Source organism: Chionomys nivalis, chromosome 3 (assembly GCF_950005125.1).
Source record: "Chionomys nivalis chromosome 3, mChiNiv1.1, whole genome shotgun sequence".
Lineage (NCBI taxonomy): Eukaryota > Metazoa > Chordata > Mammalia > Rodentia > Cricetidae > Chionomys > Chionomys nivalis.
The window spans coordinates 47,115,117-47,129,969 of record NC_080088.1 but is presented as its reverse complement, the minus strand read 5'-3'; the positions used below and the strand labels follow the sequence as shown (position 1 = coordinate 47,129,969).

Sequence of the window (14,853 nt, the reverse complement as noted above, 5' to 3'; positions counted from 1 at the left end):
TACTTGGTGTGGAGGGACGTTGTGAGCAGCCTCGAGACATGGATTTCTAGTTCAAGAGGATGTAGTTCAGTGGTAAAGCCATGGCCTAGCAGATATGAGGCACTAGGTTCCATTCCCACCAAAACAAAACCTTGGGCTTTCTTTGACCAGAGGATGAAGCAGGTATATTCCTCTTCCTAGTTGCACGTACCAAGTGCCAAGCAGTTCCTGTAGCTTGTCTAAACCCAGAGGTTCATACACTCATACACACACATACACACAAAGCTACATACTTCTCTTAAATCACCCTTTCTGGCCTGGAGGAGTTGAAGGCCAGCAGATTTCCCATGACCATCATGTCCGGGAGCAGTTGTGCTGATATGTACAAAGTCAGGGGATAGCACTGACACCAGGTTACAAATTTATGATGGCCTTATTCCTGGCATACACTCACCTACTTTTTTGCATCCCTTAGAAACAAGAAAAAAAATTCCAAAAGCCTTGTAACATATCCTCTTAAGAGTTACAGTGACAAAATGAAGATTAAATAATAGTTTTTCCATTTGAGTAATGGCAAATATTTTGATAATTCATTTTAGTAACAGCATATACTGCATATAAACATTGTTATTCAACCAGGACAGGCTCCAAAGCCACAGAGAAACCCTGTCTCAAAAAACCAAAAAAAAAAAAAAAAAAAAATTGTTATTCAAGAGAAGAACCTGGGTAGCTGAGATGGTCCGGTGGGTAGACACACATGCTGCTAAGCCTGACACTGAATTCCACTCTGGGACCTGCAGATCAACTCCCACCAGTGATCCTCTGATATCCACACACATGTACACACACACACACAAACCGTGAAGACTTTTTGAAAGGAATGGGGCCAGTGAGGCCAAGTGAACCTTTATGCAGCTCCCTTACTACTCTCCAACCTTGTTCCCTGTTACCCTCAGATACAGAAGATTTTGTGAACCTTACCTCTCTAGTAAATCATAAGCTTCTAATTTTCAGAAACCTGCTTGCTTCAGTCAAGAAGGTGTACTATTCTGGGACAGACTATTATTGACTTTTCATCATATTTCCCACCCTGCAGAGTCAAAGCCAAGTAAATACCGATTAGCTGACACAGAGCTGCTGTAACTTTAGTGGACTATGTGTGCTCCTGTGGAATGCTGCACAGAAGCAGCTCCTGGCGCAAGCAGTGTTCCACTTAAAACAGCAGAACACCAAACCAGCTTGTCAACTGCTCAGAAGTTTCATATATGCACATCTAAACTCCCATCAAAGCAAAAATATCATCAATGTCATCTGCCTCTTGAGCAGTTTCTGGCACACTGTATGTGTATGTTTGTCTCTCTGTCCACAAACCAGTTTCATTTCCACTGCCTGCTGTGACATTCCCATGGATCCCCGGCTCCTTTGTTTTTAGAACAGGCTTTGAAAGTCTTCTCAAGATCTCCTTTTTGTTAGGACAGACATCTGTCCTCTGAACTGTCCCACCTGAACGGCTCCACTTAGCACTGGTGTCCCTAGTGCTCTTTAGAGTCCCTTCAGGGACCTTCTGAGTTTCCTTTAAAAGATTTGACTGCAACTTTCTCTGCGGTTTCCTTTGTCTCGATAAAACTTTATGCTTTGATCTTCTTTGTCTAGGAGGACACTTTGAAGTGCTGGTAATGGAGCCTCGAAGAAGGCACTTACAAAGAGATGTTTTCAAGCACTGTAGCTTCTTTGGCAAACTAAAGGACAAAAGAGAAAAATCTCAACTTATTATGATGCTAAAAAGCTCTCAAGCACCAATTTCCAACACAAAAGTACACAATTTGTTATAAGTCCTAGGCCTGTATGCACGTATAACCTCAAGCACACAAAATAAGGAAATGGGAGTTCCAACCTAAGAGCATGTTTTTCAGAGCCTGATTCCCTCTCAGGATGCAAGCAAATATGCTTCCATTTTGCCCTCAAAGTAACTCCCATAACTACCCAGCAAGGTCACAAATGGTGAGACACCTCCATGCTTGAGAGCCATGGCCTTTCCCTCATGCTGATAAATCTGTTCCCAAGGTAAACATGTGGAAATTGTAAAATATCACAAATAGAAATCTCTGCAGTATGTCACAATCCATTTCTAGCTAAGTTCATGTTGTAGCAGGAAATGAAGAAAGGAAAGGGTGGGGGGCTTCTGGTGAAGAAAGGAAAGGGTGGGGGGCTTCTGGTGAAGACAGCGTGACAGCTGTGAGACACCCTAAGTGTGAGGTGCTCTGTACCCCTTCACGTCTGCAGCAGGACTCAGCTGATGAGTCCAGGCGTTTGCTTCACTGCCTGATGGCTGATTCTGGCCTTGGTAAACCGCCTCACTGTTAGTAAAGGTTAACAGAGCTCTATGTGCCTTACCCAAATCCCTTCATGCTCATCATTTGAGGAAACTCTGTGTAATAAGCAATTCATGACTCACTTCCCAGCCATGACTATAAGCCGTGATTTTTTCACTATGTAAAAAGTGGGTGCATCTCTCAGTTGAAACGAAAACAAGAATCAGAGGAACTGAATTGAGTTCTAGATCTCCAGTTCCAATTCCTTGAGCAGTACCATCTCTTTATGAATAAAATGGGATAATGCCTACCTCCAGAGTGCTGTGGACATTAAATGTTTTACAAATTATACTACAGAAAAAATAATGTATTAAGGAAACAGCAATAGGACAATATGATTTCTGTATTTTGAAAAGTAGAAACTAACAGTTTTACCAATAAAACCGAGTTTGTTACCCCTCTTGCTAACTCTTCATTGTTATTAACTGTTTTCCTTACTATTCTAAACTGTTCTTCAAGTGTAAGAACCATGATAAATTTAATGCATCAATATGTAAGCACCCAGCTGCTATGAACATCAAATCTGACCCTAATCCCTGCGGCCTGTGGGCCTCATAGGCAGAAGCACTCAGTTCCCTGACGTCCTCACCCAGCTGTGCTGACGCTGTCTACTGAAGGGCTACCTCCCACTGGACATGAGCTCCTAAGACTGTTGCCGTTGGCTGTGAAGGTCACAGGTAATCTTAATGCTTTCTGACATTAAGCAGTGGGAATGATGAGGTACAGACTAGTGAGTCCAGTGAACACTTACTTTCTCCCTCCTGACGTAACTGCCCAGATGCCAGGAGCAACACAAGCAACTGTACTTTGAGTAGGTCTTAGTTTAGCGTTCCGAGGGCTGCTAGACCTCCCGTTTTAAATGTACACTTTCTTACCAAAAAGAGAAAGGAATTTCCTAGCATAATCACCTATAGCCTTGAGCTTCCACGTGTCTCAGCCTGTTGCTCTTCAGAAGCTTGCTGCCCAGATATGCAGCCTGAGCCTTGAGCTTTCTGCTCCGGCACCACACAACTGCAGTTTGGATTTCTTCAGAAAGCTGGGCGAAAGTCTTGGTCACGCGAATTCTTTGCACAATACTGTTAGCCCAGGGAGCTCTTCTCGGTTTCTGAGAGGACAGTTTGCTTGTCTTAAAGTTGGATTGAGAGCACTTAAACTCAGGGCTGGCTTCCTGAAACATAAAAAGGTGAGAAAGATAAACTAAAAATGGTACTGACTTGAAAATGAAGAACAAAAGTTTTGGGAAGCTGATTTATTTAAAAAAAAAAAAAAAGCCCAATAATTACTTTTTTTCTTCTGTTTTTTTTAATTTGGCAAGGAAGGAAACTCTAAATGCATTGACCTGTTCTTTTTACCCATTCTCCTAACGACACTACTTTCTACCAAGGCAGGTCCTATCTGACTTTTGATTAAATGTACAGAGAAAACCCAAAATAAAGCTGGGTGGTGGTAGTGCAGAGGAAGAGGCAGGCTAGTCTCTGCGAGTTTGAGGCCAGCCTGGTCTACAGAGCAAGTTCCAGGACAGCCAGGACTACATAAGAGAAACCCTGTCTCGAAAAAACCAAAAGTAAAAAGAAAACTCAAGATACTCTTATATACATGTAACATACACAGTGAAACTGATTAAACAGTAGTCAAAGCTAATGATGAGGGGGGAATCACAAGTCTTTCACAGTGACATCACTGAACTACCTTGTTCGTTTATTGGTTTGGGAGGTTTTATGTTTTGGCTTTATTTCTTTTACTGAAGACTGAACACAAGACCTTGTGTGTACCTGGTAAGCAGCCCTTATCTCCAGTCCTTTTATTTTTTTTTTTACTCTGACACGTCTTCAACAAGTTACCCAGGCTGATGTGAACTCACTCTAGTTCACAGAGGCTTTGAACTTGCCATCCTCCTTCCTCGGCCTCCCAGGTATCAGGGAAAACAGACCTGTGCCAGCAGGACTGACTTGGACTACACTTGTTTCCACTTGTTTCTATTCCCCCAGGACCAATCCTCAATACAGGTCATAAACATTACTGAAAACACGGCTGGGGGGCCCCAGCAAGCCAAACATGGTAGGTCTGTCTGTCAGTCAGTGCACAGGATAAATGATTAAGAGTGCAGCCCTCCTAAACTTGCACCATTTTTAACACGGCATCTTTATTCCTTCAGTTTTCTATAGCAAGTCAAGTTTGGATTTTACTAGCTTTTTCTACTTTAGGAAAATTATATACCACCTACCAAGTCTACCTATCTTCCAACCAAAGCTAACTTTCTTTTCAAATTCATGGTGCCACACACCTTTAATCCCAGCACTCAAGAAACAGAGGCAGGCAGGTCTCTATGAGGTCGGGCCAGTCTGCAGAGTCAGACCCTGTCAAATAAATAATCCCCACACTCAACAGAAGCCTAAATAACTATGAAATTAAAGACCCTTGAGTATTGTTTTGTGATCAACAATTTGCTCTAAAAACTAGCTGAGCTATGGATGCCAATTACAATATTCTGCGATTCCTCTTGAATAAGGAGGATGCTAACCAACCAGATCACCTGTAAGCTGGCTCTCAGGCTGCAGAAGTGGGAAGGCTCACAGACAGCACAGCTCTTAAGACCAAACTTCAGATATTCTCCCTGGGACTGCTGCACTATGGAATCACGTGGCCTGCATTCAAACCTGATCCCTGTCCTTCACTATATGGCCTGAACAACTTTTGAAACTGTCTATGCCTCAGTGTCCTCCTCTGACATATGAAAGCAGTAATGAAAGCGCCTACCTCATTCAGCTCTTCTGAGGATAATGGGAGCTGATACACATAAAGATTTAAGATAGTGTCAAGCGCTCGAAGATCTATCATGCTTTCTCCTTCTGAACTCATGAATTGGGTAAGATAAAAATGCAAACTGGAGAGATGACTTAAGCAGTTAAGAGCATTGCCTGCTCTTCTAAAGGTCCTGAGTTCAATTCCCAGCAACCACATGGTGGCTCACAACCATGTGTAATGAGGTCTGGTGCCCTCTTCTGGCCTGCAGGCATACACGCAAAACAGAATATTGTATACATAATAGAAGATAGATAGATAGATAGATAGATAGATAGATAGATAGATAGATGATAGATAGATAGATAGATAGATAGATAGATAGATAGATAGATAGATAGATAGATAGATAGATAGATAGATGCAAGCTGCCACCTATGTTAAAAAGTGCAATAAAGAACTATGGGTTCGACGCTGGGGAGATGGCTCATGGATTAGGAGCACTGGCTGCTCTTTGAGAGGTCCTGAGTTCAACATGGCTCACAACCATCTATAGTGGGATCTGATGTACTCTTTTGTAATAAAGTTGTACATGCAGACAAAGCAGTCATATAAATAAATAAATAAATAAATAAATAAATAAATAAATAAATAAATAAACCTTTTAAACAAATAAACATAGGTTCTTAGAAATGATTAAGAGTTCTTAAATAAAATGGAGGAACTAACTCAAAAAGGAAACCAGACAAAGGGTAAAAGTCAAGCAGCTGCTGAGTGAAGGGTGACACCAATGCACACTTATCAGACAATTTTCCGACACTAATAAAAGCTATCAAGTTAAAGCTCGAACCCCCAAAGATGGCTGGTACCTTATGACAGATGAGGAGGAAGACAAAATATTGCTCCCCACACTCGAGAGTCCACGTAACATTTTACGAGTACTGAAGCTAGCCCAAAGTTAGGAGGAGCGTGGAGAGGAGAGGGGAGGTATAGCAAGGTCAGTGAACGTAGAGATCACACAGCTAATATGGAGTGGGGTCAAGGTTCCAGCAACTACAAAATCCATGCTCTTAAACTGCTCACCATCTGAACCTCAGATGGACCATATGGTTACTCTAAAATTCTAGAGAAATGCCTATTAAAGCCCTTCTGAACACATCTACTAGCTGGAGTAACCAGGTCCATTAAAAATCCTGTCTTGTTCATTCAGAAGCTCACACTGAGAACTAAGAGCACAACCAAGCTTACTAAACGAAAGCCCAGCTCCCTCTTTAGTGAGTAGCTTCCTGTAAAATTGGCAGAAATGAAAAGCTGTGTTAGGGTAAACCAGACAGACCTGAGCAGCCTTGTTCCGCAGCTTCGTGCAGAAAGCCCGCACGTCAAATCCTGATGATTTTTCTATGGAATTAAAAAAAGGAAAAAAAAAATTCAGTCACATGACTTTCAAATTGCCAACAAATTCTTAACTTCATGACATTTCCTGCCAAGTTACTGCAAAGAAACAAACAGAATAAAGCAAAGGCCCAAGAAGGACCTAGAAACAAAGCTTTGAAATGGGTAACATTCTCACCTCCTAAACATAGCCAGTGGGTAACATTCTTGCCTCCCTAAATATAACCAGTGACTTAGGAAGTGAGATCCTGAATTTCTTTCTACATAATATGTGACTGTATCATGCTTTCAAAGGCTTATTTTAAAAGTATGTCTTAAAGAATAAAAAATAAAATTTTAAAAATAAATGAAAAAGAGTATGTGCTTATTCAAGCAACTCACCGTTTTTGGTCTTTTTACTCATTCTCACTGGCTGACCCAGGTCCACACCACTCTGCAGATTGCTCTTCAATTGTTCAGATGATTTGGAAATTCTATCTAGAGTGTCTTCATTGCTCTTTGGTAGCTCTTCTTTCACTAAAAACAGTTTATTTAGCAACTTAGTTACTCCTTTAGTGGCAAAAGCTGCAGGCCTTTTTTCCTTAAAGAGTTCAATGTAAGGTGGCCCTAGAAAGTCAGTAACATCTGAGGGAAAGGAAAAATCTTTGAAGTAAGGCATGGGCTGAATCCTGGAGACCTCCTGAAGCAATCCAAGCAGTGGCTCATATAAGGAAATCAGCCTCCTTAGAAGCTCCTTATGAAGAACCCTAGAAAGACAGAAGCTCACGAATTAGCTAGTAATGTCGTCTGCAGATATGCAGAAAACATTCAAAACTGAAAATAAAGAGTTATCAAGCCACTACAGATTAAACAAAACCAAACAAAATGCCTATAGTATGTATTTGAAAATTGCCATTCTAGTCCACACCAAATACAAAACTCCAAGTATTAAATGCTACATGAAAAGAACTTCCTAGAGACGTGTTAAAAGTGTACACATAAAAATCCTATGGGTATTTTATCGAGATGAGATTTCAGGGGCATTTCAAGTTCCTCACATTTCTGTGATTTGGGATTTCTAAGCATAAACCATTGTTTTAATCAGTAAAATGTAAATCCTTTTCATTTCAGAAAACAATGAAAGTTAAACATTTTAAAATAATATGATTAGCAAGCCCAGCTTGGTGGTACACACCTACAACACTTGGGAAGCTAAGGTAAGAGAATCATGAATTCAGAGCTACCCTGGGCTACACAGTAAGAACCTCTCTTAATTTTTCAATTAACAAAGTAACATCAGTAATTCAAATGCTGTTACTTCTGATTAAAAGTAAGCAGAATAAAAAGATGATTTGAAAATGAAATGAGATATCTGGATTAAGACATCAAAGCAAGGTTTATGTTCAAAGGTAGAAAGAAACTTCCTGGTGTTTGTTTTCATTGCTGTTTTGATAGTTTTGCTACATTCAAGCAATAGCTAATGATCCAACTCTGTATCCATCAAACCTTTTTATGCTGCACAAACATACACAAGCAAATGTCTGATGGGGGCTAGAGAGATTACTCAGCAGTTAGTCACAAGCACTGGCTGCTCTTCCAGAGGTCCTGAGTTCAATTCCCAGCAATCACATGGCGGCTCACAAACATCTGATGCCCTCTTCTGGTATAAAGGCATACATTTAGAAAAGCACTTATATATATAACACAAATAAACAAATCTTTTTTTAAAAAAGCTCTTAAAGAAAGGAAAATGCCTTTCTTTAGTGGGTGAGTATTACTAGTGTTATTTCCATCAAGCAAATATGCATCAGAAGCAGTGTGTGCTGGCAGCAGGAAAGTCCAGAGCATACTAGGAAGGCCAAATTCTATTTCTAATTGCTATTAAAATTAGAAAACAGTTGTCAAAAAGAATCAAGATATGACCACCCCAGGAACAGCAGCTTTTTCAAAAGCCTACTACAAAGCCACTTCAGCCCACCATTATTATCATTACTATCATCATCATAATCATCATCATCATCACTATACTGTTATTATAGGTCCTAGGTCCTAGGAGTTCACTTTCTGAGCTACTCGGTGTCAGACTGGTCGTGTGGTTTCAGAGGTCCACTCCTCCAGCATAGCCACCAGCACTCAGCTTACAATCTGCACGGGACCCAGGGAAGCCCGTCTGTCTTCCTTCAGATCCCAGGACAACAGCGAAACATAATGTGTGGACACTAATAAGAAACAGGTCAGGCAGAGATGAACATAAATGCAGAAATGTGAACATACCATAACCTGCTCACCAGCCCGATCATCACAAGGTTCAGAATAATGAATTCCTGCAGTCCTAAGTGCTTCACAGTCAACCTGAGAATCAATTTAAGTTGGGGAAAAAAGAACAAAGGAAGATTTGTGAGTTAAATAATGAAAGAAATACACTGGCAGTAAAGAAGACCTTAAAGGTATCGATGCCCTAGCATGGCAATAAAGGCACAGTACACTAAACACAGAACAGTGCCCTTTCTGCTCAAGCTCCTAGGACTACAGTGAGTGTCTGCAGGTAAGAATTTCAACAGCCACGCTCTTAGAACGCATGCTAGGTAGAGATATAGAGCCTCTGGCACTGGCCACACCAACAATTGCTGGAAGAGGAGCCAAAAGGCAAAGCTTTAAGAACTCCCACAGGTTACCCCACCATATAGCACAGCTTTCGAAGGGAAGCTAAACAGACCCAAACAGCCCCATTGCAAAGGTGTTCCCGCAACCACAGATACCGGAATGCCTTGCAGCAGCAGTCCAACAAGCGCAGTAACAACTTGCAGCCTCCCAAAACCTTCATCAGCACCACCTCCACCACCGGCTGGCTGGGGACGGCACAGTTTTTGGTGGCTCCAGACTGAGTTTCACTTGACATAAACAGAAAAGGACATTAGTTTCATTTTTAAACACAACATCTCTACAGCAGTATTCAATTGAAGACTTGCTTTAGGCTCAGCCTGAAGTGGCTATGCCCACAAGCAACCCACTGATCTTTCACTGTAACCTACTGTGAGCCACATTTCAGAGTCCCACCAGTCCCTCCCGTCAATCAACAGGTGCCCTTTATTAAAACACAACATATATATCTTGGCATAGTTGATTATATCTCAACACCAAGCAGAGAGTAGCAAAGGCATCCTGACAGAGCAATGGGCCACCTACTTGGCAGACAACAACTGTGACAGGTCTTCAATTGAGCCCTCCAAATGCATGTTTTTCAAACGCTTTAAGCACTGCTCTACCTGAAGGAGGAAGATCAGCTCATATTAGCATGTGTGTAATACAGCAGTGCCACAGACATGACCAAGGGCGCGAGGAGAGCAAACGCTCACAGTATGGAAACACACCACAGAAGACCTTCTCATTTAAGGATGAGGAAACCCAAATCCCAAAGCAATTGCTTCCGCTTATGAATATGGACTTATGAATATAACCAATCTAACAAATTTCTCAATTTAAGAAATTGCTATGTGCCAAATACCCGATGCTATGAAGGGACCAAAATGAACAGAAGTCCCAATATTATAACTTGTTGAGGGAATGTATTTACAGCAGTGAACCTAGTAAAACAAGACAGCAAATTCTCTATTCAGTTTCAACAGTCTGTAAACACCAGAAATGTAGAAAATTGACTCAGTCATATAACAAATCCATACTGAAGACCTAACTATATGCAAAGTATGTTAAGAGATAACACTGTATATGATACATCTGAATTTTGAGAGCTTTGGGAGAAAATAAATAAATACTGGAAAGCCATCTCTGGCCTGCCGTGGGCAGCATGCTGAGCTTTGAAAGGTACCTGCGGAATTAGTAAAGAGGGTCTATAAATGGCACATACAGAGCCCGGCTTCAGCAGCTCTGCCATGGAGTCAAGAAGCTGAAGGTCACAATACTTTCTTAATTTCCAAAACTTTCACAAAACCACTTTACACCACAATTTGCCATAAACCCACTCACACACACCGACAGACTGCTCATTATATTATGACCCCACAAGAAGCAAACCACAACACTAAACCACAACTGTTTTCATTTTTAAGATTTTTGGGTTTAAATTAGTTTACTTTTGAACCAGGCCAAGACACTGTTAAAGGCTGCGCATAGTGAAAATTAAATTGGAAAGAATCGAAATAAACTTCTTGTTTGAGTTTCTTGTTTTGTTTTGTGTTTTTGTCGTTGTTGTTTTCTTTCTTTTAGATGGGGTCTTTCTCCATAGCCCTGGCTCTCCTGGAACTCATTACATAGACCAGGCAGACTTCAAACTAATAGAGATCCACCAGTCTCTGTCTCCCAAGTGCTGAGATTAAAGGTGAACACCAGTTTTGAATGCACTTCTTGGTCATAAATTACCTTTTGAAACTATTTTGGAAAAATAAAAGGTCAAAATATCTAACGTGTGATTGTCTTATATACTTACGAATCAATTCCCCTCACCTGTCGGAGAGCCAAATGCGGCTTGTGGTGGCTCAGTCTGTTATGATTGCTGTAGAGGACGGAGCATAACACATCGACTTCCACATCTAAAGTCTGGCTCTTCAGTGACTTTGTGACGAGATGGCATCCTTTAAGGACAGCTGCAGCGCAAAGGTCTAAAGAAACAGTTAAAACAAGCCTCGGTATGCATTTCTACACCTACTGCACCATAGAAGAAATACGCTGGGAAAAACACTCCGCCTTGTTTGTCTTAAAGAAATCAGAACACAAATCAGCCTCGACTATAAAGGTATAAAGGAGTCTAAGAATGTAAGAAATAGAGAGGTGTCAGGTGATCAATAAGAGAACTATTTTACACATGAATGTGTGTGTGTGTGTGTCATTACGTCCCTCTTTGATTGTGAGCACTATGACCACAGTCACTTGTGATGACCACTTACACCCCAAACATACAAAGGCTGGGCACATGCTGCATCTGCCTCTAAACCCTCACTCTGCTCTGCAGGTAAGCAAGACAGAGTGAATAAAGTCACAGCCTTCAAAGCCAAAGGAACTGTATCTGGAGACCACTTTGTGATGAGAATATGTAAACACACTCAGCCCTCTACCCATGTATGCCCTGTGTGCATTCAGCCAACCTCACACTGAATATAGTACCCCCCCAAATTCCACCTGTAATATATTTCAATAGTAGTCACACTGTACACAATATCATAAGTCACCAAGAGATAGATTAATGGATACAGAAATACGTGTGTGGGTCACACTGAAAAATACTGCCTACCATGTTGTAAGACTTGAGCATGTGCACATTTTTATATAGGATTCCTGGAACCAATCCCCCAAGGATAGCAATGGGAAACTACATTCAGAAAAAAAAAACAACCAGGGTCACTGAAGTTGGATTGTGTAACGGAAGGGGTGTGTCCATTTGTCCTAATCTTAACAGGAGCAGCTGTGAAGCAGGTGTAATGTGCCACCTGGTGGCCCGAAAAGGAAACACAAAGATTCTTAAGTGGAAGAATCTTGTCTGTTCCTCCCAACTATCGGGAGAATGTATATTAGCTACCTGGGTAAGGAGGAGTTGGTGAATTTCCCATAGCACTGTTTTTTAGAAACGTGGCTAGGGAGGAATTAGAACCTTAAGCTGCATAAGAAAGGCAGTTGGGAAGAAAGGTGTGACGACTTGATAGTCGTACTTAACAATTACGACCAAATGTGTCTATTTAATATTAAGGACATTTGACTGTCAACCCAGGCCGTGTTACAAATGCTTCATGGTATCAACTCTTTCATTTTCCAAACAGTCCCAAGAAGCTGGTACTATTTTTATTCCCATCTTAGAGTGGTCTAAAATCTCAGTTCTAGAAACAACGAAATTTCTTAGCTGACAGGCATAGGACTATTAACAGCTTCAAAAAAATAAAAAAAGTTAGCTATGAGGTAACCAAGAAAACTATAGCATATCTTGGTAGCTATGTTTTCTGGTCTGAACGTCCCTCTGCGGTTAAACATCCTTCGGGCTGTAGGTAGACTGTTCTCCCACTAAGACCACCACCACCTCATTATATTTGCACTGTTTTAATATTTTATTACATTTCTTTATTGGGTGGGAGGGAGTACCACACACACAGTACTGAGTCCAGTGGGAGATTAGAGAACGTACTACTTGCGGAAGTTGGTTCTCGCCTTCTACCACGTGAATCCCAGGGATCGATAAGCATCTTTTCGTCCCGTCCACCCAGTAGACTTTTCTATTAAAAAAAATCCTGCGATGTCCTAAAAGCGAACCATCCACTATTTGGGACAGGGTAAATAACATCACCCGATTCCACAAATACGCACCCTTCCACGTCATATTAATACAAACAATTAAAACTCACAACACAGACCCCACTGAGCTGCCACCCCCACATATCTTTGGGAGTTCTAGTTTTGTAAAAAAAAAAAAAAAAAAAAAAAAAAACGCTAAAACTGTCTCGGAACTGAAATTGCTTTCCTCGAGAAGAAGCGAGGAACCCGAGGAATTCCCTCGCCCGGCAAGGGGAAAACGAGCTCCATTTTAGAGACAAGAGCGAGGTCCGCCGCCAGGGAGCTTGGGGACAGCACTGGGCCCCAGGCAGCGTGTGAGGATTAGGAGCTGCAGGCGCCAGCCAGGGCCAGCCTTGCTTTCACGTCCCAGCTATGGCCCGCAGGAGACCACAAGCTCCCAGTCCCGGAGCCACCAGCCCGGACCTGAGCAGCCCGGACCTTCCGCCCGGTGCGCCCCTTCCCGGCGTGCCCTGCGCTCAGGAAGTCCCACCCCATCCCGCGTGAGCCGGCCGCGGGCCCCGGGAGACGTGCGGAACCTCCTCGCGTGTCTCACTCACCTAGGGTGGCGCTGGGGTCCGGCACCGTCAGTGTGCTGCTGTTCCCCGCCTGCGGGATCCTCACGCGGTTCCACGGCTCCTGCCGTACCGCAGCGGCCATGTTGCGCGGAGCGGGAGAGCCCGGGGAAGACGGAGCCCGGAGGGACCGGGTGGGACGGCCTAGGCGGGAGAGGGAGGGAGGAAGTGGGGGGGCGGGCCGAGGTGTGCGGCCCGGGCCGGGGCGGGGTTACGCGGGGTAGGAACCTCGGCGAAAGGAGTTTCTAAGTTCCTTCCAGGTTTGGAACAATTTCGAAGCTTTGATAATAACAAAGAAACCCAGAAACTGTCAGGATTACCACCGTCACTGTCTCGGACAAAACATCCCAAGCCTCCAGGATGGTTGTTCATTCTCAGCCGTTCATACCGTCTTGCTTATGTACTTAAGGTTCCTTTCACAATGTGGAGAGGACTAGTTAGTTGGTGGGCGTTAGAGACTGCTAGGTCATTTCACTCTGTCTTTGCGGGTTACTATATATTAGCTCTATGACCCCAAAAGGCTACTCCTATGCTTGTGAGTGAAACAATGACCTTCATAAGTTATGGAATACGCTGGAACTGTACCTCCTAGACTTGTTTTTAGTGCAAGTAATCTTGCCTTACTGAAACATTTCTGTCCTCCGTGTGTACCCCGCAGATAACTGCTCTTCCGTCTGGACTATCTCCCTGATAAAACCTCACTTCCTCAGTCAGTCCTGGGACCATTATCTTTGATAATTCTTCCTAAACACCTATCCTCACTCTGTAACTGCCTAGATTCCCCTTTAATGCACAACCATTGTGTCCTTTTGATGGCCAATTTTGGCTGTAACAAATAATCACAAATTTAACCGATTGAACCAACGCAAAGCTACTGGATTTGTGGAAGATAGAAACTAGTTTCATTTGGGAATGTGGAGTGCAGTCATGTGCTCATGCCTGTGTAAAGGCTAACAGTAGCAAAATTACAATTATGAAGTAACAAGGAAAAATAATTTTATGGCTGGAGGTCACCACAGCATGAGGAACTGTATTGAAGGTTTGCAGCCTTAGGAAGGTTGAGAATCTCTCAGCGTCTTCTCTAAAGCTGTCCACCTTTGTTTTCGAGTCAGTGTTTGACGGTCAGTCCCAGCATCCTCCATCCCACCATGCCCAGCTTTTACTAGGATGACAAGGATCTGAACTCAGATTCTTACATTTGCACAGCAAGCACTTTACCCTCTGAGACATCTCAGCCCCTGTTCAGTCTTTTTGATCGAAAATTGACTGCTTGAAGGGCTGTTTCCTTCTGACGGTTCTAAATAATTTGTTTCCTTGTTTTTTTTTCCGACCTTTAGTGACTGACTCATATTTTGGCTCATGTCCACATCATCCATGTACAAAGTCAGCACCATAGCATTTTGTAATCTCTTCCCCTGTTCAGAGGAGACAAGGAGAGATGGAATCAGGTACTTCAATGAAAGAGTCCACTTGAAGATAAAAAAGCCTTTCTACCTGAGCCAGAACGAAATGTTAAGATAGCTATAGATAGGGATATGTTCGTG

At 42.4% G+C, this 14,853-nt stretch overlaps 1 protein-coding gene across 2 annotated transcripts; it reads right to left on the bottom strand.

Annotated features, from left to right (window-relative positions):
• Positions 1-815: 815 nt before the first annotated feature.
• On the bottom strand, positions 816-13,448 carry Nepro (nucleolus and neural progenitor protein). Of its 2 annotated transcripts, none has more exons than XM_057764184.1 (9): positions 13,295-13,448; positions 10,926-11,080; positions 9,651-9,730; positions 9,224-9,355; positions 8,739-8,816; positions 6,867-7,231; positions 6,430-6,491; positions 3,260-3,519; positions 816-1,718 (listed from the first exon to the last, which is right to left on the bottom strand). In XM_057764184.1, exons 1-9 carry the CDS (start codon positions 13,392-13,394, stop codon positions 1,253-1,255), a joined length of 1,698 nt encoding a protein of 565 aa, XP_057620167.1. In that variant the 5' UTR covers positions 13,395-13,448; the 3' UTR covers positions 816-1,252. The 2 variants fall into 2 exon arrangements, with proteins under 2 accessions (XP_057620167.1, XP_057620168.1); XM_057764185.1 differs by lacking the exon at positions 13,295-13,448 and adding an exon at positions 12,592-12,721 and having other exon boundaries at positions 1,241-1,718.
• Positions 13,449-14,853: the final 1,405 nt, after the last annotated feature.